This window comes from Myotis daubentonii, chromosome 3 (assembly GCF_963259705.1).
Source record: "Myotis daubentonii chromosome 3, mMyoDau2.1, whole genome shotgun sequence".
NCBI classification, from domain to species: domain Eukaryota; kingdom Metazoa; phylum Chordata; class Mammalia; order Chiroptera; family Vespertilionidae; genus Myotis; species Myotis daubentonii.
The window spans coordinates 219,656,552-219,678,872 of record NC_081842.1 but is presented as its reverse complement, the minus strand read 5'-3'; the positions used below and the strand labels follow the sequence as shown (position 1 = coordinate 219,678,872).

Sequence of the window (22,321 nt, the reverse complement as noted above, 5' to 3'; positions counted from 1 at the left end):
GGTGCGCCCGCCGGAAGTGCGGGCCGCGCATCCTGATTGGGCGGCGGGAGACCCATCCGGAGCGGCCCGGCGCGGGGGCGGGTCCGGCGGCGGCGGCGGCGGCAGCCTGGACATCGCAGGTGAGCTCGGGCGGGTAGGCGCGGAGGGGTGCGGGTGGGAGCGGGCGCGGCGGGCGCGGGTGGGCGCTGGGAGCCGAGCCGGCGGGCTGGGCATCGCTGCGAGGCGGGCGCGGGACCCCGGGCGCGGGAGGGGGCGGCCGAGGAGCCGGCTCCCTGCCAGCCCGGACCCGGGACCCCGCACCCCGGGACCCTGCCCCATCCCTGGGCCTCAGCGGGAGCAGGGCCTGCCCAGGAACGGCCCCCACCCCGCCCGAGCCCGGCGCCACCCGGTGCCCCTTTCCCGGGCGAGACTTGCAGGACTTCCTGGACCGGACTTCGCTCCCACCCTCCGGGCCTGGATGCAGGGGCGGGTGTTGCCTTCTCCTGGGAGACCGGAGACCGCGGTCAGCCGTAGGATTCGGGGCTCGGTCGCCCTCCCGCTGAGCTCGGGCCGAGGGTGCCCCTGGGGGAGCCCTGGCCGCGTCCTGCACCACCTTCCAGAGCTGGCCGGATGCCCCGCTCAGCTGCACTGCCCTTCCTGGTTCCAGGCTCTGAAAGGCTCCTGGCAGCTCCTGTGGGCTGCTGGCCTGGGCTCTGGCCAGGAAGGTGGCCCTGAGACCATCTGCTCAGTGGGCAGACAACTGAGGCCCTGGGGGTGGGGTGCTGGGGGTCTCCAGAGGGACATGTATCTTCCTGGGCCTGGCCTGGCTGCCCCCACACCTGAGACGGGTGAGCTCACCTCTGAGGGCTCCACCTCATGCCAGGCATTCAGCCCAACCCTTGGGGCCTGCGGGGCCTCAGCACCCACTGAGTCCAGTCAGCCTGGCTGGTGGACAGGGCAGGGCGTGCTGACCCTTTTTGCCCAGAGGTGAAGGACCCAGGCAGGATGGTGAGTGCCCTGCCCACAGAGTGGGAGGCAGCGCCTGCACAGGCGCCCAGATGTCCGGTTCCTGGCTGCACAGCTTGGGTGGCCTCCCTCCCTTGCCCGGTCCCCGCAGGGCACCCAGCACCAAAGGCAGGGGAACCCCCAGGCCCATGGGCGAGAGCTTGTCCCGGACTTGAGGTGAGAGGCCGCTGAGAGCCACACTTCAGTGCCGGCCCTGGGTGCACGGGAGGCAGGTGCGAGGTGCTCAGTGGCACCCACTGGATGTGTGGGTGCTTGGATGTTTGTGGAGCGACTGTATGAACGCCATCAGAATCCAGGGCAGGAAAGGACTGGTATCTGCCCCTCTGTCCAGCACACGCTGACCTGCAGCCTCGGTGCTGGCTTTCAGCGGGGGGGGGGGGGGGGGGGCAGCTGTGTGGGGGAGAAGGGCCAGGCTGCCCAGCCCCCTCCTGGCCACCGCACCTCACTTCCCTGTCCTTTTACTCATCCCCTCATTACCCTGCCGGGATTTCCCGTCTTTGTTGTTGCCTCACCCACCCGCACTAGAATGCTGCCCTGACTAGGCTGGGCGGTTTGTCTCTGTCACTGACACCCGAGTGCCCAGAGACTGCCTGGCTCTGGGTGGGGACTCGGCACGTATTTCTCCACGTAGTGAGAGCAGACATTCTCGTGAGAGAGAGACGAACAACACCCAAATGAGCAGGGAAACCCGGCGGGAGATACCTGTCTGAGGGACAGGGAGAGGCCGTGCTGAGGTCTGTGGGCCCCTGTTCAGGGTCAGGTGGGTGTCAGAGAGTGAGGCGGGCTCTTGGGGAGCAGTGGGACCCCAGCTGTTTCTCTCCTGCTCCTGCCCCGCCCCCAAAGGAATGAGCCAAGTCCAGGGAGACAACCCCAGCCCCACCTCTGAGCAGGTGAAAATGGACGACTTGGAGTCGGACTTCAACCTGAAGGTCGTCCTGGTCAGTTTCAAGCAGTGTCTCAACGAGAAGGAGGAGGTGCTGCTGGAGCACTACCTCGCCGGCTGGCGGGGGCTGGTCAGGTGCGTGGGGGCCGGTGCCCGGTGGGGCTTCCCCGGCCTCGCCCCTGGGGCGGGGCCCAGCGTCTGCCTCCCCTCCCTCGCAGGTTCCTGAACAGCCTGGGCGCCATCTTCTCCTTCATCTCCAAGGACGTGGTGACGAAGCTGCAGGTGATGGAGCGCCTGTGCAGCGGGCCCCAGCGGGACCACTACAGCAGCCTGCAGTCCATGGTGGCCTACGAGGTGGGCAACCAGATGGTGGACCTGGAGCGCCGCTCCCGCCACCCGGACTCGGGCTGCCGCACGGTGCTTCGGCTGCACCGGGCGCTGCGCTGGCTGCAGCTCTTCCTGGAGGGCCTGCGCACCAGCCCCGAGGACGCGCGCACCGCCGCGCTCTGCACCGACTCCTACAACGCCTCGCTGGCCGCCTACCACCCCTGGATCGTCCGCCGGGCCGTCACCGTGGCCTTCTGCACGCTGCCCACGCGCAAGGTCTTCCTGGAGGCCATGAACGTGGGGTCCACGGAGCAGGCCGTGGCCATGCTGGGCGAGGCCCTGCCCTTCATCGAGCACGTGTACGACATCTCGCAGAAGCTCTACGCCGAGCACGCCCTGCTGGACCTGCCCTAGGAGCCAGCGGCCCGGCTCCCCTGCCCCGGAGCCAGGCTGGGCAGCCAGGGCCCCTCAGTCCCACCGTGGAGCTTTCTGGGGGCGCCCGGAGCAGAAACGCCGCTGTTCCCCCGCCCGCGGAGCTTGGGGGGAGCCATGGGCCTGGCGCGGCCCCCGTGGGCTGCAGACGGAGAAGGCGGGCACCGGCCGGCCGGGTGGGTGGGTGAAGGGCAGAAGGAGGGAAGGTGGGGCAGGATCGGAGTTCACGCCAAAGCCCAAGAGGCTGCCCTCGCCTGTGAGTCCAGTCTGCGCAGCCGGAGAGTCCCAGGTCCCCAGAGAGCAGACTCCTCACCCGCCGACGATCAGCGAGAGTGTGCTGCTCCTGCCCTTCGGGTCCTGGTGTCGGTGGCAGGTGGGCTGCCTGTGGCCCCTCTAACCAGGCTGGCTGTCCCTGGGGCAGGGAGGGAGCCTGGGCAGCATTAGCACTGCGTCTCGTTCCCTGCCCCCCATCTCCGTAGCCGGGGCCCATACACCCCCCGCAAGGCAGCGGGAGCACAGGCTGCCCTGCCTCCAGCTCTGCACGGCTGCAGCCTCCTGCGACCACACTGCTCCCCCAGGCAGCTGCTTGTGAGTCTGCACAGCTCAGCCCGGGAGCCCCCGCCTGCTGGGCCCGCCGGCCTCCCTGGCTCCCAGCACTGCTGCATCCCCTCTCCCTGCCCCGTGCTGCCCGTCCCCATGGAGCCCAGAGACCCAGGATGCACAACAGAGCGGGGCCTGGACCTCTTGCCTGACGGGCTGGCAGATGGGCTCACCCAGCCTGGCCTGCCCACTGGCTCTTCACTGTAACCTCAGGACCCTGGTGCCACAGCTTTGCCGTGCAGCGCTCGCACACGAGTGTGAGCACGAGTATGAGCTCGCGGGGACCCTTGAACACTGCAATACGGGTGATAAATAAATTACAGTTACAGAAGCATGTTCTGCACTCCGGGATGGGGGTGTGGCGTGTGCCCCGCATCTGCTTACCAGGGAGAGGGGGCGGCTGAGCCCACAGCCCGGACTGCGGGGGCCAGGCAGCCACAGGGAGAGTCAGCCCCGCCCACCATGGTCGCACCTCTACCGAGATCACAGAACTATCGTTTTATTGGTGAGAAGACAGAGCACCTGAGGGGTGAGCTGGGCGGGCAGGGCCTGGGCCGGCCCAGGGGGGTGGGGCTGCTCTGCCACCCAGTGTCGGGAGGGCCCCCTTGATCACTGCGCCCCAATATCAGGGCCCCAATGCAGTGCCGGCTCTGCTGCTGCTCCCACACCAAGCAGAGCCGAGCCCAGGTGGTGCCAGCACAGGCCAATGACTGTGGGACTGGCTGGGAGAATGGCCCGGGGGCCACAGGGGCCAGGGCGCAGGCTGCACATGTGTGTGCAGGTGCACGCACGCGTGTATTGCCGTGTGTAGCATGCAGGTGCAGTGGTCTGTGCGTGTGTAGCATGGAGGTGCAGGTCCAGCGTGGTGTGTGTGTGTGTGTGTGTGTGTGTGTGTGTGTGTGTGTGTGTAGCACGGGTGTGCATGTAAAATGCACTGCATGCGTGTAGCATGGGCGTGCAGGTCCAGCGCACTGTGTGTGTGTGGGGGGCACCTGTGGGTGTCATGTGCGTGTCCTGCGTGTGCCGACCAGTGTGGGCCCTCCCCACAGGCCAGTGGAGGCACTTCCTGTAAACGTCTGCCAGGCCCAGCCAGGGCTGAAATGCCTGGAGCCCCTCCCCCAGCTCCTCTGGGTGCACCTCCCCTCCCAGCACGGGGTCAGCGGGGCCTGGGTGCGGGGGAGACGGCGTTGCCACCACCCTCTGCACACCTGGTGCGGCCTCAGCCGCTGCGGCCCATTTGGTTACAGCTTTTCTCCCTCCTTTGCATGCAACCCCCTGAGGGCCCAGATGAGCGCCCTGTCCCCAGAGGGAGGCACCTGCTCTGTCAGGTACCCAGAGCCGGGCAGGGCACAGCCATCCACAGGCCTCCCAAAGCTTCCAGGCCACCGGCCCTGGTGGCGGAACCTCCCAGACCCCGCAGTTCCCAGGCAGGCTGAGAGGCACGGCCCCACCCCAGCCACAGGTGGGCGGGCAGGGCCCCCCGGCCCCCCCTCAGGCTGCCCCTGGGATGCAGATGGAGCCCTTCCCGACTGCGGATGGCCCTCCCCAGGGTGGGAGAGACCAGTGTTCTGTGCCTACTCCCGAGGCAGGGGCCGCTCCAAGCCCCTCCCACAGGCAGCTGGAGAGCCCAGGACCCGCAGGCAGAGAAATCCTGGGTGTCCCTCCTCCCCTCCAGGAGTGGGTGGGGTGAGGGGCTTGGGCACCAGCAGGTAATGAGGTCACGGGCAGTAGCTGCTCAGAGCCTGCCTGCCCAGGTCACTGTCGGCCAGAGGGCCTGGGCGCGTTAGGATAACAGACCCTGACGTGTGCAAACCTCAGGCCCAGGGGCCCCCGGGGCTTGGCAGGTGAGGAGGGTTTTGCTAAACAAATCCTCCGCCCCTCCCAGCCTGGCTCACCCTATCTGGGCCCACCCGCTGGCCGTCCCCATCAGAAGCCGCACCGCCATGTCCGGCCTGGCTCTGCTGGGCCTCTCGGTTCTGCTGGGCCTCGGGGCAGGGGCCCCGCTGTGTCTGTCCCGGCAGCTCAGGATGCAGGGGGACTACGTGCTGGGGGGGCTCTTCCCCCTGGGCGCCGCCGAGGACACGGGTCTGGGCCCCAGGACCCAGCCCAACACCACCGTGTGCACCAGGTAGGGAGTGGGGCGAGGGGGGCAGGCGGGGCGCTCCCCGGAGGGATGAGGTGTCGTCCCCTGCAGCCCTGTGTGGCCCCAGGTTCTCGTCGCTCGGCCTGCTCTGGGCACTGGCCATGAAGATGGCCGTGGAGGAGATCAACCGGGGGGCGGCCCTGCTGCCCGGCCTGCGCCTGGGCCATGACATCTTTGACACCTGCTCGGAGCCCGTGGTGGCCATGCAGCCCAGCCTGGCGTTCATGGCCGAGGCGGGCAGCTGCGAGATCGCTGCCTACTGTGACTACTCGCGGTACCAGCCCCGCGTGCTGGCCGTCGTCGGGCCCCACTCCACGGAGCTCGCCCTCGTCACCGGCAAGTTCTTCGGCTTCTTCCTCATGCCCCAGGTGCGCCCCTGTCTGTCTCCCCCACACACCCCCCCCGGAAGCCCCCGCCCCCCTCAGGACACGCGTCCCCTCCTGGCTGCTGCAGGTCAGCTATGGGGCCAGCGCGGACCAGCTGAGCAACCGGAAGGCCTTCCCCTCCTTCTTCCGCACGGTGCCCAGCGACCGCGTCCAGGTGACCGCCGTGGTGGAGCTGCTGCACGCGCTCCAGTGGAACTGGGTGGCGGCCGTGGGCAGCGACGACGAGTACGGCCGGCAGGGCCTGAGCCTCTTCTCCAGCCTGGCCAACGCCCGGGGCATCTGCATCGCCCACGAGGGCCTGGTGCCGGCGGCGGGCGCCCACGGCCTGCAGCTGGGCGCCGTGCAGGGGCTGCTGCACCAAGTGAGCCAGAGCCGCGTGCAGGTGGTGGTGCTGTTCTCCTCCGCCCGGGCCGCCCGCGCCCTCTTCAGCTTCAGCATCCGCCTTGGGCTCGCGCCCAAGGTGTGGGTGGCCAGCGAGGCCTGGCTGACCTCGGCCCAGGTCCTGTCCCTGCCCGGCCTGGCCCAGGTGGGCACCGTGCTGGGCTTCCTGCAGCGGGGCGCCCCGCTGCCCGATTTCCCGTCCTACGTGCAGGCCCGCCTGGCCCTGGCCGCCGACCCTGCCTTCTGCGCCTCGCCGGACGCAGGGCAGCCGGACCTGGAGGGACACATGGCCGGGCCCCGCTGCCCGCAGTGTGACCGCATCTCGCTGGAGGATGTGTCTGCCGGCCTCCGGCACCACCGGGCCTTCGCGGCCTACGCGGCCGTGTACAGCGTGGCCCAGGCCCTGCACAACACGCTGCTCTGCGATGCCTTGGGCTGCCCCCCGCGGGCGCCTGTGCAGCCCTGGCAGGTGAGGACGTGGGAGCTGGGCCGACCCCGCTTGTGCCCAAGGAGAAGGGGCGGCGAGGGGGGAGGCCGCCCGGGTGCCGGCAGCTGCCCCCCCCGTTCCCCACCCACCGCCCCACACCCCTGCTAGCTCCTGGAGAACATGTACAACATGAGCTTCCGGGTGCGCGGCCTGCCGCTGCGGTTCGACGCCAACGGGAATGTGGACACGGGCTACGACCTGAAGCTCTGGGTGTGGCGGGACCCGGAGCCCGAGCTGCGCACAGTGGGCGGCTTCGACGGCCGCCTGCAGCTGCAGCTGCCCCAGATGCGCTGGCACACGCCAGGGAACGCGGTGAGTGCCCGGCCGTGTCCCCACCGCAGAGCCGCTCTGCAGCAAGGCCTGCCCCACCTGGGAGGAGCCGGGGGCGGGGGGGGTCGTCCCCAGGCTCTGGGGGTGCACCCAGCCCAGCGAGACCTGAGTCCGAGGACCCTGCTCCAGAGGCCCGTGTCCCAGTGCTCGAGGCAGTGCCAGGAGGGCCAGGTCCGCCGGGTGAAGGGGTTCCACTCCTGCTGCTACGACTGCGTGGACTGCAAGGCCGGCAGCTACCAGCGCAGCCCAGGTCAGCCCCTCCCCGGCCAGCCCCTGCCCCCCGGTCTGTGTGGCTGAGGCAGGTGTGGGGAGGGTCCCACCGGGTGAGGAACGCGTGGCCCAGCGGGTCCTGGCGTGTCCTGGCTCAGAGGCTGACACCCAGGCCGGAGCCCGAGGCAGAGGCCAGCCAGGGGAGCCGTGCCCCAGCCGTGCCCTCTCCCCTCCCGGCCCACAGACGACCTCTTCTGCACCCCGTGCGCCCAGGACCAGTGGTCCCCCGACAGGAGCCTGCGCTGCTTCCCCCGCAGGCCCAGGTGCCTGGCCTGGGGCGAGCTGACCGTGCTGCTGCTGCTCGCGCTGCTGGGCCTGGCGCTGGGCCTGGTGCTGGCGGCCCTGGGGCTGTTCGTCCGGCACCGGGACAGCCCCCTGGTGCGGGCCTCGGGCGGGCCGCGGGCCTGCTTTGGCCTGGCCTGCCTGGGCCTGGTCTGCCTCAGCGTCCTCCTGCTGCCCGGCTGGCCCAGTCCCGCCGGCTGCCTGGCCCAGCAGCCGCTGCTGCACCTCCCACTCACGGGCTGCCTGAGCACCCTCTTCCTGCAGGCGGCCGAGATCTTTGTGGAGGCGGAGCTGCCGCCCAGCTGGGCAGACTGGCTGCGCGGGCACCTGCAGGGGCCGCGGGCCTGGCTGGCGGTGCTGCTGGCCGTGCTGGTGGAGGCGGCGCTGTGCACCTGGTACCTGGCGGCCTTCCCGCCGGAGGTGGCGATGGACTGGCAGGTGCTGCCCACGGAGGTGCTGGTGCACTGCCGGGTGCGCTCCTGGGTGGGATTCGGCCTGGTGCACGCCGCCCACGGCGCGCTGGCCTCACTCTGCTTCCTGGGCACCTTCCTGGTGCACCGCCAGCCAGGCCGCCACGACGGTGCCCGCAGCCTCGCCTTCGCCATGCTGGCCTACTTCATCACCTGGGTCTCCTTTGTGCCCCTCTTCGCCAACGTGCACGTGGCCTACCAGCCCGCCGTACAGATGGGCACCAGCCTCCTCTGCGTCCTGGGCATCCTGGCCACCTTCCACCTGCCCAAGTGCTACCTGCTGCTGCGGCTGCCGGCGGGCAACCCCCCCGAGTTCTTCCTGGGAGGGGGTCCTGGCAGTGCCAGTGGGCTGGGTGGCAGCAGGGGTGGAGCCCATGACCCAGCGACCTCACCCCAGTGCACCCAGACCTAGTTCCTGCAGAGCAACCTGCAGGCCCACCTCGAGGTCCTGACCCCAGGCTGCCTGCTGCCCGTGACCCAGTGACCCCTGGGCCTGCGCTGGGCCCTGTGAGATCTCACCAGAGTCGGGCTGTCCTGTCCTGCTGGGAAGACGCCAATAGAGGGCTCCTCAGGCCCAACCCACACTGGGGGCTCCGGGAAGCCCACAGCTGGGCCACCTGCAGGTCAAGCTGGGCATGACTCCCCAGCTGGGCCTGGCCTAGCCACCCCCCCAGCACCCCTCCAACCAGAGGCCACTTGGGGCGGGGCACCAGCTTCCTTCCCTCTCCCTGTCTTGGCCGGAGCGGGTAGAGTGGGGTCAGCCCACCGCCAGCACCGCGGACAGAGCCTGGCGCGCGGGGGGGGGGGGATTCAGGACCAAGGCCAGCGCCCGCCGCCAGGACCCCTGGAGCCAGAAGCCAGCACCACGGACAGAAGACGCCCTGCCAGGACCTTGCCGACCGGCTAGACCAGCCCCACACCCCAACCTACCAGGGGAGCTGGCAGGAGAGAAGAGACACAGGCCACGCGCCAGTCCCATAAAATTAAATGCTTTTTAGTGTTTAAAATAGCATTTACACAGAAGCAGCTCTATTAACTATCCAGACGACCTCTGACTCGATACAGTATCTACACCGCAGACGCGATACAGTATCCACATTGCAGACACGTGCAGGCCAGTTCACTGGGAGGAAGCGTGTGTGGGGGAGGGGAGGGAGGGGTCACCTGAGGTCAGCAGGGAGGGCGGGCTGGCCCCTCTCCCCAGACCTGTCCCTGCAGCAGCTGAGCATCCGTGGGCCACAGTCCACTCCTCCCGCGCTGAGATGTGCCCCTGCCGTCTCCCCCTCACTGCCCCCCCGACTGTCAGACACTCCCTGTGTCTCTGCGTTCACTCTGAGACCTGGCGGTGGGGGGACACACAGCTCTGCTCCAGCTGGTGCGGGGCTGACCTGGCCACCACCTCCCACGGGACTCAGGCCAAGAAATAAATAAATAAATTACAACCGACCCAGGCAGCCAGGGAGGTCTGGGGGCTCCCATCCACCCCCAACATGGCCCCCCCCCAGTCTGAGCAAGAGGCGTAGGGCCTGCACACTGGGTGACCATAGCGACCAGGCCCAGCAGCCACCTCTCAGCTTGGCCTGGGGACCTGTATGCAGTGCTGTGGGCATACGGGGGTCCCTGAGGCCTATGCCACCGGGCAGGTCAGATCCGCCCGAGCACAGAGGCCCCCAGGTCCGCATGGACACAGCTGCTCAGACCAGGGACAGACGGGCTGCTGAGGCCAAATAAGGGGGCTCGGGCCACGCGCCCCCAGCCCTCCAGCCTGCCCCCACTCTGTCCAGCCCAGACCCCACAGCACGGCCCCTGGTGCACGTGGAAAGCTGCCTCACCCCTGACGGCCACAGCTAAGGCGAGGCCACACAAGCTCCTGGGGGGGCAGCAGGACCCCCGTGCCCCCACCGCACGGCCGCTCGGAGGAAGGCACCCTGTCCTCGGTCACATGATGTCGACGAAGAACTCGCAGGGGTTCCCCATGGCCTTCTGGAAGGACTGGCGGCTGCCTGTCAGCTCTGGGGGGACAGCGGCCAGCTCCCGGACGGGGGGTCCCCCAGGCGGCCCGCCCACCACCGAGTACGCCTTTGTCAGGGGGTGCAACGGGGGGAGCCCCGGGGCCGTGGTGGAGGCCTGGCTGTGCGGGCTGCTCCCACGGCTGAGCTGGCTGGCGGGACGCTCCCACCAGCCGCCGCCCCCTGCCCTGCTGGGGGCCGTGTGGTCGGACTCGCTGCCACTGCCCCCGGCTCGGGGCCTCTGGTGCTCCTGCTCGCGGCCCAGGGCCCGCCGGCTGCTCCCGCCCGCGCTCCGCGTGGACCCGCTGCTTTTGCTTCCTGGGATGGAGAAAGGGAAGGAATGGCTTGTCAGTGCCAGGCCGGCCTCTCCCAGAACTGACCACTGCCCGGCACCCAGGCAGGGCCTGGCGGTCCCGAGCGGGGAGGGAGAGGGGCAGCCATGCAGACACCAGGGCAGGAGCAAACCCGCCCAGAGACGCAGGCGCAGCTGCAGCAGGCGGGGGGTGGGGGGGAGGGCAGGCGGGCAGGGACACTGGGGCCAGCTTGGTGCCCCCACACCTCACTCCAAAGCCTGCACCGAGGGCCTGGTCTTGCCCCTGAGAAACCGAGGCACCCGTGAGACCCCGTGTGCCGGCTCCCATTGGCCAACCTGGGCCCCCCACCCTGAGACCCACCTTCCATCGGACCCTGGGGCCCTGGCTAACGGCTCGGCTCAGCCCTGTCCCGGGTTCTCACAAATGCCGGGAACCCGAGGGTGCCGGCCGGCGAGGGACACGCCAAGAGGGGGGCCGGGCAGGGCCCTGGCTTACCGGCCCCGAGGGTCCGTCCGCTAGTCCTTCAGTCTAAGGCTTGCTCAGCACAAAGCAAGGGATAGCACGAGTTACACACCAGGCCCGGCCCGGCCCCCACGCCGCCTGCTCTCCTACCCGGCATGCCCGCCACGGCCTCCCCTCCGGCACCGGCCTCTCCTGCCTGGGTCAGGCATGCCCACCGGCCTCACTGGCCTCCACGCAGCCTCAGGCCAGTTTTCCTCATGGAACGTCCCCAACCCACGTCCTCAGCTCCCCACATGCCGTGTGGGGACATGGTGATCGGTGACGGGCTGCCTCTGGCTCCCAGCTGTCTGTCCTCCACTATGTCCTGGGGCCCCTCTGCACTCCCCCAGCCCAGGCCACCACCCGCCCTTCCCTCACCATCTCCTGGTTTCCTGCCTCTGCCCCACCCCCCCCAGAGCCTCCAGGTTCCTCCTCCCCACCTCCCTCCACCACTCATCCCTTACAAAGGGAGCCCACCCGAACTCCAAGCACAGAGCAGGCGGGCACGCAGGGCAGAGGGGCGGGCATGCAGGCAGCAGGCAGCAGGGAGCGGGCACCAGCGGGCAGGCTCTCACCTTCACTCTGCTGACTCCCAGCACTGCCACTGCCGTAGCTGAAGCCAGGGTCCTGGTACGCGGGCGGGAAGCAGGGCGGAGGCCCTGGGTACTGATAGGGGTAGCCCTGCCCCAGGGGCCAGGGCGCCGGGTGGGGCAGCGGGGCCAATGTGTCCTGATCCGAGGCCCCGCTGGAGCCGCTGTTGAGGTTCAGGGCCTCGAGATCTGGCAAGAGGGAGGGCGAGTGAGGGTGGTGTGGGCAGGCCCCCCGGGGGCCTCGGGCCCGCAGCCCCACTCACTGCTGCACAGGTCCCCGAAGACGTAGTAGCACTGCTCGGAGAAGGTGACCTTGTTCACGGTGTGCCGCAGGAAGCCGCGCTTCAGCATGCTGCTGGCGTACTTGCGCGCCTCGCGCCGCTCCTTGAAGCCCTCCACGTGCGTGTACAGCCAGTCCACCACGTCCGCGCCTGGGAGGCTCGCGTCAGGCAGGGGTCCCGCCGGGCACGTGCGGGCATGCATGTTCGTGTGTGTGTGCACATATGTGTGTGTGCAATGTGTGCACCCCGCCTGCACCGCCCCGGCATCCAGGGACCACTCACCGATGACGGCGTTGGCGATGGTGATCTTGAGCCACATGCGGTCGCGGATCTCCAGCCCCGAGTCGGGCAGCTGCATGGCCCGGACCACGGCGCCCATGTTGCTCTTCACCGTCAGCGGCGCCTCCTCCAGCTCTGCAAGGCACGCCCCTCCTCAGTGGACGGGCCGCCGCCCACGGTGCCCACCGCACCCCCTCCGAGGCCGGTGCCGGGGAGACCCCCAGGCGAGGGGGGGGCAGTCTCCTCCTCCTGTAGGTGCTTCCATAGGATCTGGGCACGAACCAGGGCGAGGCCGCCCCCACCATGGCCACAGCCGCGCGGACATCAGCCCCCCCCCTTCCTCAGGCGGTCAGTCGTGTTAGAGGCAGAAAGCAGATGGGGCTCCACGCAGGCACGCACACACGTGTGCACACATGCACGCACAGGCACACTCCCACGCACACACGTGCACACACCCGGGCACGCAGTGGCCTGCCCTGCCACAGAAGACCCTGGGCAGGGACGCAGGCTGGCTCGGCCCCTCGGGCACCTCCACCCCCACCGCACAGGACGTGCACGGGAGGAGCATGGGCCGGCGGCCACCTGTCGGCCCTGCCTCCGACCGCAGGGGCCGCAGCAGCAGGACGCCGAGGCCGGCAGGGCCCTCGGGTGGGACCGCGCCAGGTGGCACCTCGGCCCGGTCCTGGCGCCTCAGTTCCCTGAGCTAAGAGCTGCCACTTACGTGGGGCGCCGGGCACAGAGCTGGTTAGTGAGGAGGAGCTGGTGCGAGTGACGGCGCTGGAGCAAGGGCTCGTACCGTAGCGGGGCAGGGCTCCGGTCAGCGCCGCCGTGTGGGATAGCCAGGCGGCCGGGTCGATGGGCCGAACGGGGTCAGCTGGGGGCCGCCGCACGGCAACGGACAGAAAGACGGACAGATGGGGAGGACGTGGGGCACAGGGCAGAGGAGAGAGGCGCTCAGGCCGGGCTGGGCGCCCACCCCCACCCCACCCCCACCCGCCAGCCGTGGCCACTCACCCCTGGGGACGGTGAAATAGCTCCGGGGGGTCGGGTCCCAGCACTTGGCCACCGTGAGGCTGACGGGCCTGCGGGGCGGGGCGGCCGGTCATGTGTGCGAGGCCCCGTGTGACCGTCAGGCCTGCCCCCCCGCCGTGCCCCCCCGCCGTGCCCCCCCCCGCCGTGTCCCCCCCGCCGTGTCCCCCCCCGCCGTGTCCCCCCCCGCCGTGTCCCCCCCGCCGTGTCCCCCCCCCGCCGTGTCCCCCCCGCCGTGTCCCCCCGCCGTGTCCCCCCCCCGCCGTGTCCCCCCCGCTGTGTCCCCCCCCCGCCGTGTCCCCCCGCTGTGTCCCCCGCCGTGTCCCCGCCTCACCCCGTCTGGGACACAATCTCCCGCAGCACGCGCACGGCATCGTCGTTGCTCATGTTCTCAAAGTTGACATCATTCACCTGGGGACGGGGGACGGGGGACAGGGGTTCAGGGGACGGGGGACAGGGGTTCAGGGGTTCAGGGGACAGGGGTTCAGGGGTTCAGGGCGGTGGGTGGGGGTGCCGACCTCCTGGCCCCCCAGCCGGTCCCGGTGCCGGTGCCCCACCTGCAGCAGCATGTCCCCGGGCTCGATGCGGCCGTCGGCAGCCACCGCCCCGCCCTTCATGATGGAGCCGATGTAGATGCCACCGTCCCCCCGGTCGTTGCTCTGGCCCACAATGCTGATGCCCAGGAAGTGGTGCCTCTCTGGGGGGCGGGGGGCGGGGGGCAGTCAGCAGCCCAGCCCAGGGCCCCCACAGCCCCGGACCCCCCGCCGCCCAGGGCACCGGGCGCCTCACCCATGTTGAGCGTGACGGTGATGATGTTCAGGGACATGGTGGAGTCGGTGATGCTGCTGAAGGACGAGGCCTGCGGGGCGGGCGCAGGTGAGGGCGGTGCCGGCAGCACGGACCCCTCCCCCCTCCCGCCTGCTACCCACGCGGTCCGCCTGCCGCAGGCGCTGCTTCCGCCGCCGCCGCTTGTGCTTCCGGATGAGTCGGGATGAGGTGCTCTGCTCGGTGGAGCTGCTCAGCCTGGGGTTGCAGATGTCGGGGCGTGGGGGTCAGGGGGCACGAAGGTCAGAGTGCAGAGGTCAGGGGCCAGAGGGGGCTGCAGGGGGGGAGACGCTGCCTACAAACAGGCATCCCACCCCCTCCACGTCGTCGAGGGGAGGGGACCGAGGTGGCAGGTGAGGCAGGTGGTGTCTGTCAGAATCAGCTCCTGGCTGCATACACCCCGCCCTGCACGTGTGACACACGCAAACCCACACCCACGGGATCACTGCTTCCAGGTGAACATGGAGACACAGGCAAACACCAGGTAAGCCTTCACAGCCTCCACAATGGACACACTCATGTGTGTACCCAGTGCACATGGACACACACCTGTGTGCGCACATGTATACAACATGCATGTACACTCATGCACACACACGCACGACCCCACACACCCATGTGCACATACACACATGTATGCAATATGCACACATGCCTGTGAAACGCCCATGCCTGTGTGCATACACATGATACATACACACCCCACACACCCATGTGCACACATGTGCCCATTTGCGCGCACACCCACAACACACACCGTGCACTCGCACGGCCACAACACCCATGCACGCGTACATGCCCACACACATGCCCACACGCGCCTGCACATGCACACACACGCCTACACACATGTCAAAACACAGCGCGCGCACCGGCTTGTGTTATCATCCTCATCGGAGTCGATGAAGCTGCTGGACTCGAGCTCACTGCTCAGCAGGGTGGAGGTGCTGTCGGGGGGCAAGCCCAGGTCCCGCCGCCGGTCCCCCCTCGGGTGCCCGTTGGCCCGGGTGGCTGCGGAGACAGAAGGGAAGTGAGCCAACGACGGGGCTCCCGGGAGGTCACGGCGGCCCCTGCTGACCTCCGAGCAGGGCCGCGTGACTAAGGGGCTGCTGGAGGAGGGGTCAGATCCTCGAGACGTCGGGCCTGGGACCACTCCCCAGAGACCCCGCCGGCCGGGGCAGGAACTGGCGGGCAGCAGGGACCTGGGTGGGGGGTGCGGCCTGTTACCCTCCTCCCGGTTCCGGCGTCGGGCTCGCTCGCGCCGGTGGCTGACCATGGACTCAGTGCCAGTCTCGTTGTCCATCCCGTCACGGCTGCTGGCCACGTTCGGGCTGTGCCAACAAGAGCGTTGGGCAACGGGGGCCCTTCGAGGCCCTTGCCTCCCCCCTGCCTCCACCCACCTGCTCAGCTGCCCACCCCCCGGCAGGCAGGGGCCCCCAGGGTTCTTACTGGAAAGAGGGGGGCCGGGAGTCCCCGATGCCCCCCATCCGCTCCAGCGGCGGGGGCAGGTCGGTGTGGCCATCAGTGGCCTGGGAGCCCGAGTCCGAGTGCACGCCCTCCGCCAGGACCAGCTGCGAGGACAGCGGGGCTCAGAGGTGCCTGGGGCTCCGCGACCAGCCTCACACAGCCCCATCCCCGCCCCAGCCCCGCCCCACCCCGGCCGGTGCTCCTGCCACGGCCCCCAGGCTCACCCAGGAGACAACGCGGCCATTGAAGCAGGGCAGCCTGGCATTGTCCGCGGAGATCTCCTCCTTCACCACCCTGCGGGCAGACGCTCCGTGAGGCCCACACAGGGCCCTCCCCAGTGTGCTCCGGAGAAGCCCCCCCACCCCCCCACCTCCCCACCTCCCCACCCCCCCAACCCCGACCAGGGCGCCCAGCCGTCAGTCTGTGCAGATGTCCCGCCCACCACAGTCTCTTCCTGGGGCTCTTGTCATCCTTCTGAGGGCCCCTTCCAGGGCCCAGCGCCAGGGGCCAGACCTCCGGCCCTCAGCACTGGGCGTCACCACCTGCAGCACCTGCACCTCGCGTCCACCTTGCTCTGTGAGCACCATGGGGAAGAGCTGCGAGGGAGGGGCTCTGCCTGGTTTCTCCTCCGCACCCCTCCCCCCGAGCCCAGCACAGGGCCTGGGTCACAGCAGCCTCAGCCAGGACCCCACGGACACAGGCGGGTCGAGAAGGCACAGTACACGCGCCCCCACACGCACGCGCTCTCCGAGGGCAGGCCACCTGCCCCCCCAGGGAGACAAGCAGACCCCACCGGCTGCACCTGCCCAACTACAGACCTGAGAGGCCAGCTGGGCCCACCGACAGGCCAGCCTCGGAGGTCAGCGAGCCCCTCCCTGACCGCTGCAGTGGCCACACCCACTGCACAGCAAGCAGCCAGGCCTATTTCTTTCTTTCATTATTATTTTTAAATATTTTTATTGCTTTCAGAGAGGAAAGGAGAAGGAGAAACATCAAGGGAGAAACATCAAGGATGCGAGAGAGCCCTAACCGGTTTGGCTCAGTGGACGGAGCATCGACCTGCGGACTCAAGGGTCCCAGGTTCGATTCCGGTCAAGGGCATGTACCTTGGTTGCGGGCACATCCCCAGTGGGGGGTGTGCAGGAGGCAGCTGATGGCTGTTTCTCTCTCATCGATGTTTCTAACTCTCTATCCCTCTCCCTTCCTCTCTGTGAAAAATCAATAAAATATATTTTAAAAAAAAAAAGGATGCGAGAGAATTATGGATCGGCTGCCTCCTGCATGCCCCCCACTAGGGACCCAGCCTGCAACCTGACCAGGAATTGAACCGTGACCTCCTGGTTCATAGGTCGACACTCAACCACTGAGCCACGCCAGCCGGGCACCAGACCTATTTCTTAATGTTGCCCCTGGTCAGGTGGCTTGAGGGTGGGGGAGGGCAGGAGGCAGAGGCCAGGGCAACACTAACTGGGAAGGAGGCCCATGACCCCTGGGTTCAGAAACAGGTGTGTGTGGGGGTCAAGGGCCAGGTTCAGAGAGGTGAGGGGGACAGCAGCCAGCACAGCTGGCGAGGGGCCCTGGGCAGGACAGGCATGGGCTGTGGCCCAGACACACCCCACACTGCGGCCCCTGGAGGCCGGGGAACAGGCCAGGCGGGTGGGGGCCTGCAGCCGGAGGCCCAGACGCCCGCCCCTGGAGCCCAGCCCTGCCCAGCACAGCAGCATTCCCAAGCCGAGACCTGAGCCCAGGGGAGAACAGGCCTCGGGCACCGGGAGGAAGCAGGCTCCCTCAGCGAGTCCTGGGCAGCGCAGGTGGCAGGAGCCCCCGAGCTGGCACCCCACACTCCCGACCAGGGAGCAAGGCTTCACACACAGGGAGGGGGCCCTGGACCCTGGGGCAGAGGAGATGGAGGAGACAGGGCCGACCTGGGGGGAGGGGGCACCCGCAGGGTCCTGCGGCCACCCCGACGCCTTCCAGGGCCACCCCCACAGGCGCCAACAAGCTGGGCACCTCAACCTGCAGAAAAGGTCTTGCTCAGGCCCCCACCCCCCAGGAAGAGAGGCCCCACGTCTGCTGCCCCCACTCAGGCGCCACAGCCTGCAGACCTGAGCGGCCAGGGAGGCCGTGACCTGGCCCAGACCCGGGGTGGTCAGCACAGGAAGACCTGGGGCATGGGGGCTCTGCCAGCTGCAGCTGACTGACCAGGGACGGGGGAGAGGAGGGGTGGGGGCCAGAGCACGGTCTCTGAGACCCGGTCCCCACACAGCCAGGTGGCCCCTCCAGAGGCCTCCCTGCCTCACCAAGCTCCCCCCTTTCTGATTCACCCACAGGGAGGCACCCTCCTTCCCTCAGAGGCCCAGGAGCACCCACCTGCTCCCACTGCCCCCCTGGCCAGGACCTCTCCATGACCCACCATCAAGGGCTGCCTGGGGCCTCAGGGCCCCCACTCAGCACAGAGGCCCTCCCAGCTCCCGGAGGCCCTGCTCCCCGACCCCATCCTACACCCCACCCCCGTCCTACACGCGTGACAGAGCATCCTGCCGTCCCCCTGACTCCACAGGCCCAGCCCCTTGGCCAGGACGGAGGGAGGAGGACAGAGATGGAGGAGGAGACGCCGGAGCCCCCAGGACAAAGGGCACAGGCGCTCCTCTCCTCGGGGAGGCCCCACTGCTGGCTGGGAGCCCGGGGGGGCGGCTGGGAAAACACCTCCTGACAACCCTGAGGTCCCCCCCTGGGCCGGCCTCGCCGGGCGGACAGCGGGCCTCCCGGGCGGACAGCGGACCTCCCGGGCGGACAGCGGACCTCGCCGGGCGGACAGCGGGCCTCGCCGGGCGGACAGCAGACCTCCGCAGCATCTCCACTGAGGCCGCCCCGGCACCCCAGGTGGCTTCTTGCCCTTGACCTCAGACTTGCTGGTGAGATCCCAGTGAACCTGCAACTGGTGGCTGCCCGGCCCCACCCGCCACCCCTGCAGACCCACCCTGGGAGCCGAACGTGGCCAAGGGCCCAGGAGGACCCGAGGGGCCAGCCCCTCCCCATGGGGCAGCTCTCAGTGCGTCCCCAGGGGCACGGGGTCCCCCATCCTCTCTTCCCGCCACAGAGCAGGAAGTTGGCAGAGAGCTTCCCTCACTAGGTGGCCCACGTGGCCAGGACAGACACTCAGGGAACTCAGGCCCAGCCCACAGCGGGGGTGGGGGGTGGGGGTGGAGCAGGAGGCCCAGGCTCACCAGCCCCCCAAGTGAGGCCCCCTGTCATGGACCTGCCCGCCCTCCCCACACCTCCAGTTAGGTCCGCTAGGCATCCAGGTCTCATTCACACTAAAGTGTAACAGATTACCCCTCCCATTTAGCCCCCGAATAAATGGCTATAGGACAGGCAGGTCTTGGGGCTCTGCAGACAGATCTCGGGGGCAGGGGAGAAAGGAGGCAGCTGATGGGGGTCTTCGGTGACCCGGCCACCAGCCAGCGATCCGGGGAGGAAATAAGCGAGCCCGTGCTGTCTGCCCACTGTGCCTTCCAGCGTCACCCAAATCCATTCCCCTCCTGAGCCCCCTCGAGCTCAGAGCTGCCCCTGCCTCCCAGCCGGGTCCTGCTCCCTCCACCAACCCAGCCATTTCCAGGCCTGTAGAACTCCAGTGCTGCTCCAAGACCCCACAGTCTGCCCACCCTCCTCCCCAGCCAGGGACCCACGTGTCCTGCAAATCCCCCCTCAGGCCGGCCTCTGCCGGGCGTGCATGTGGGGTGGGGGGCTCTGCAGCTCGTGGGTGGCCCCCATGGCTCTGGGACACAACAGCAGGCCCCCAGGACATGGCCCAGAGCCCGGTCCGAGGGCGGTAAACTGGGGCCTGGGCACATGCCTGGCCACACCACAGGCTCTGTGCTGGCTTCAGTTCCTGACAGAGAGCATGTGTGGCTTTGTTGATCTTCGTTAAAGTAGTAAACCAGGTTACCCCCGGCCGGCGTGGCTCAGTGGTTGAGCATCAACCTATGAACCAGGAAGTCAAGGTTCCATTCCTGGTCAGGGCACATGCCGGGGCTGTGGGCTCAAACTCTCCCATCGTTAATGTTTCTATCGCTCTCTGCCTCTCCCTTCCTCTCTGAAATCAATAAAAATATTGTATTTTAAAAACAAGTAAGTAATAATAGACTAAGTTAAAAGCAAAAGTGCCCGTTCACAGAGCGGACGGTCACAGCCACGGCAGCCCAGACCCGAGGGGCAGCGACCGTGAGGTGCCCAGCGAGGGCAGCGAGGGGCACAGGATGCCCCACCTGCAGAACCTGGCCAATGTGGCTCCGGAGCTGAGCCAGCAGGAAGGCCAGCCACACAGGCCCGGGGCGTCCTGCCTCCAAGGCTGCCAGGGACACGCCCACCCCTCTGCCATCCGTTGGTTGGGGGGGGGGGGGGGGCGGTGGGAAGGGCAAGAGCGTCCAGTTGCCCAAACATCCCTCAGTCCTCCAGAGCTGCAGAGCAGCCCCGGCCCAGCCCGACCTGGCCTGGGCGGCCCAGGGCCCGGGCCCAGCACAGAATCCAGGAAGTGGCCTCAATGTCAAAGTCCCCAGACACGGCCCCACACAAGGACATGGGCCGCCTGCGGGCCGCCGGGCACACCTGCTCAGCCCACGGCTCGGCCCCCCTCCCCCGCACGGCCGAGCCGGGGACTCGGGTTACTGGTGGCTGAGCCGGGTCAGGCCTGGAGCCCGCAGCCCGCCTCCTGCTCCCGGCCCCAGAGGCCTGGCCAGGGGAGCGGGAAGTCCTCTCTCTCCACAGACGGCCACCGCCAGGACCAGGAGCTGGACGCTGACCAGGAGCTGGACGCTGTGTGGCTCCGCGGGGACAGAGTCCCAATGGCAAGCAACCCCAGGGCGGGGGTGGGTGGAGTGACCCTTGACCTCTGCCCTGACCTCGGGAACGGAGGAGGGGGCCAGGGGTAGGCTGTCCTGAGCCTCCAGAAACTTGGACAGGCCCCAGCGACAGACAGATCCGTCCCCGTGCCAGGTCACCTGGCTTCCCCGGCGCTAACCAGGGGGCCCACTGCCCCCACCTCCGCCCCTTCCCCAGCGACGCTCGGCAGATGCTCCTGGGACCCCGGCTCCATAGGTCACAAGCTCCCCGGGACCTGCCCGCCCACAGCGGGGCCAGCGGGCCCCGAGTCTGAAGGTCCCACGATGGGACTGCGGGGTCGCCCTGGGCCACAGACGTGGACCCGCAGGTCACACACTCGGGCGCACAGACCAGGCCCCAGGCGGGCGGGGAAGCCGGGGTGCGCGCGGCCCACCGCCCCGAGTTCTCCGGCTCCTGGGCTGGCAGTCAGGGCCCCGTGCCTCCCGCGCACGCGGACAGGTGGACACACACCATACCGGGCGGAGGGCCGGCCCGGCTCAGTCCCCGGCCGCCCCCCTCCCCGGCCCGGCCCGCGCGCAGACAGGTGCCGACCCGCCCGCACGGCCCGCGCGGCCACTGACCCGAAGTCCTGGTCCATGGACTTGAAGAAGAATTTGTAGGCGTGCACCGGCCGGTTGCTGAGCACGTTCTTGAAGTCGGCCAGCGTGACGCGCTCGGGCGCCACGGGCAGCTTGACCAGGTACGGCGTCTCCTCCTCGTCCATGTGGTAGATGATCTTGGTCTCCGCCATGGCGCGGCGGCGGCCGCTCGGCGGTCAGGCCCGGCCCGGGGATCCGACGCGGGCGCCTCCCCGCCGCCGGCCTGCGCCCCGCCCGCCCGCCGCTCCCGGCCTGGCCGCCCCGGCCCCGCCCGCCCCGCCGCCCCCGGCTCCGCGCGCGCCTCGCCTGCTGCCCAGCGGCCGGCGGCCGCCCATCCGCCCCGGCCCGAGACGCACTGGGAGCGCACCAGGCCCGGCCGCGTCCGTGCGCCCCGCCGCCCCCTCGGGCCGCGCAGTTCCAGGGACCGCCCGGCGGGGCTACGCGCGGCCCGCGGGGGGCGCCCGAGAGCGCGGCGGGGCTGACGTCACGGGCGCGCGCGGGAGGCGGGGCTGCGCACGCGCGGGAGGCGGGGCGCGCGCGGGAGGCGGGGCCGCGTGTGCGCGCCCGCGCAGCCTCGGCCGCGCTCTCCCCGGCCCACCCCCGGCCCCCAGCCGGGCGCACGGGGCGCCCACGACACACTCTGGGCCCGAGCTGTCGCGCGTGGACAGACAGGGGCGCGCCCGGGGCAGGAGGTGGGTGGGGGCGCCCCACACGACGCGCCCCGAGCTGTCGGAAGGGACCCCCCCCCCCCCGCGAGCGTCGTTGAACGGGACTCCGGCCCTCGGGAGAGCTCCCTGCTCTGTGGGGCTGAGGCCCGAGGCTGCGGGGCCTCCAAGGAGGCTGAGGACTGTCGCCGCTGGGACACCGGTAGCCTGGCGCCCCGCGCCACCCCCTTCCAGCTCCGACATAGCTCCCCTGCCCGTGCCCACGGGGACTGAGAAACACGAGCCAAGTGAATGTGGGGAGGACTCGGGCGTCCACGTGATGCCAGGGTGACAGCGGGGGGCGGGGGGCGGGGTCACCACGCAGCTCTAGGGCGCACGTGTGCAGCGGTGCCCAGGCAGCAGGTGAAGGGTTCCCCCCGCCCCCCGGCCGCTGTCAGTCAAACCAGCGTGATGCCCTCCCTCGAGGGAGACCCTGAGCCGCTGCCCCCGGGAGGAGGCACTGGAGGGAGCCCCACTGGCGAGAAGAACAAGAGTGGGGATGGGGGGCTGGAGCCTGGAAATCACTCATCTGCCGGGTCCTGACCCTCGGGCCCTGGGCCAGTGCAGGAGACCCCACCAGGCCACTGCTGACCGGAGGTGCCCAGGCTGGGGACCACGCCAGGTCAGCCTGGACCAGGGGCCCTGACCTCCAGTCCCCTTGGCTCCGTGAGGGTGGTGCCCACTCGGCAAAGCCGGCCTTCTCCCCTCGGGTCTCGGTTTCCTCGGTGGAAACCTGAGGAGCCAGCAGGATGGCCTTGGAGGGAGGGCCCGTCACAGCTCTCTCAGCTGGCGTCCAGGAAGGAGGGAGACAGGGCCTCGCCTGAGAGCTCATGGGGTCCGGCTTCC

General features: G+C 69.4%; 3 protein-coding genes across 9 annotated transcripts; 2 read left to right on the top strand and 1 right to left on the bottom strand.

Annotated features, from left to right (window-relative positions):
• Positions 1–22: 22 nt before the first annotated feature.
• Positions 23–3,581, top strand: CPTP (ceramide-1-phosphate transfer protein). Of its 2 annotated transcripts, none has more exons than XM_059691606.1 (3): positions 23–119; positions 1,849–2,023; positions 2,107–3,581. In XM_059691606.1, the coding sequence occupies exons 2-3, from the start codon at positions 1,851–1,853 to the stop codon at positions 2,627–2,629; spliced, it is 696 nt and encodes a 231-aa protein (XP_059547589.1). In that variant the 5' UTR covers positions 23–119; positions 1,849–1,850; the 3' UTR covers positions 2,630–3,581. The 2 variants fall into 2 exon arrangements, with proteins under 2 accessions (XP_059547589.1, XP_059547588.1); XM_059691605.1 differs by lacking the exon at positions 23–119 and adding an exon at positions 1,540–1,739.
• A 141-nt stretch (positions 3,582–3,722) lies between these two features.
• Positions 3,723–9,008, top strand: TAS1R3 (taste 1 receptor member 3). 4 transcript variants are annotated; one of them, XM_059691591.1, is made up of 6 exons: positions 3,723–5,375; positions 5,458–5,758; positions 5,844–6,158; positions 6,369–6,626; positions 6,753–7,224; positions 7,429–9,008. In XM_059691591.1, the coding sequence occupies exons 1-6, from the start codon at positions 5,191–5,193 to the stop codon at positions 8,406–8,408; spliced, it is 2,511 nt and encodes an 836-aa protein (XP_059547574.1). In that variant the 5' UTR covers positions 3,723–5,190; the 3' UTR covers positions 8,409–9,008. The 4 variants fall into 4 exon arrangements, with proteins under 4 accessions (XP_059547574.1, XP_059547573.1, XP_059547575.1 ...); XM_059691590.1 differs by having other exon boundaries at positions 5,844–6,626; positions 6,753–6,956; positions 7,104–7,224; XM_059691592.1 differs by having other exon boundaries at positions 5,844–6,626; positions 7,791–9,008.
• On the bottom strand, positions 8,970–21,242 carry DVL1 (dishevelled segment polarity protein 1). Of its 3 annotated transcripts, XM_059691596.1 has the most exons (16): positions 20,754–21,242; positions 15,516–15,585; positions 15,274–15,395; positions 15,052–15,155; positions 14,697–14,835; positions 13,929–14,022; positions 13,789–13,858; positions 13,557–13,696; positions 13,334–13,410; positions 12,985–13,052; positions 12,692–12,844; positions 11,974–12,105; positions 11,674–11,841; positions 11,396–11,599; positions 10,815–10,853; positions 10,185–10,323 (listed from the first exon to the last, which is right to left on the bottom strand). In XM_059691596.1, the coding sequence occupies exons 1-15, from the start codon at positions 20,921–20,923 to the stop codon at positions 10,843–10,845; spliced, it is 1,722 nt and encodes a 573-aa protein (XP_059547579.1). In that variant the 5' UTR covers positions 20,924–21,242; the 3' UTR covers positions 10,185–10,323; positions 10,815–10,842. The 3 variants fall into 3 exon arrangements, with proteins under 3 accessions (XP_059547577.1, XP_059547578.1, XP_059547579.1); XM_059691594.1 differs by lacking the exon at positions 10,815–10,853 and having other exon boundaries at positions 8,970–10,323; XM_059691595.1 differs by lacking the exon at positions 10,815–10,853 and having other exon boundaries at positions 8,970–10,323; positions 12,767–12,844.
• Positions 21,243–22,321: the final 1,079 nt, after the last annotated feature.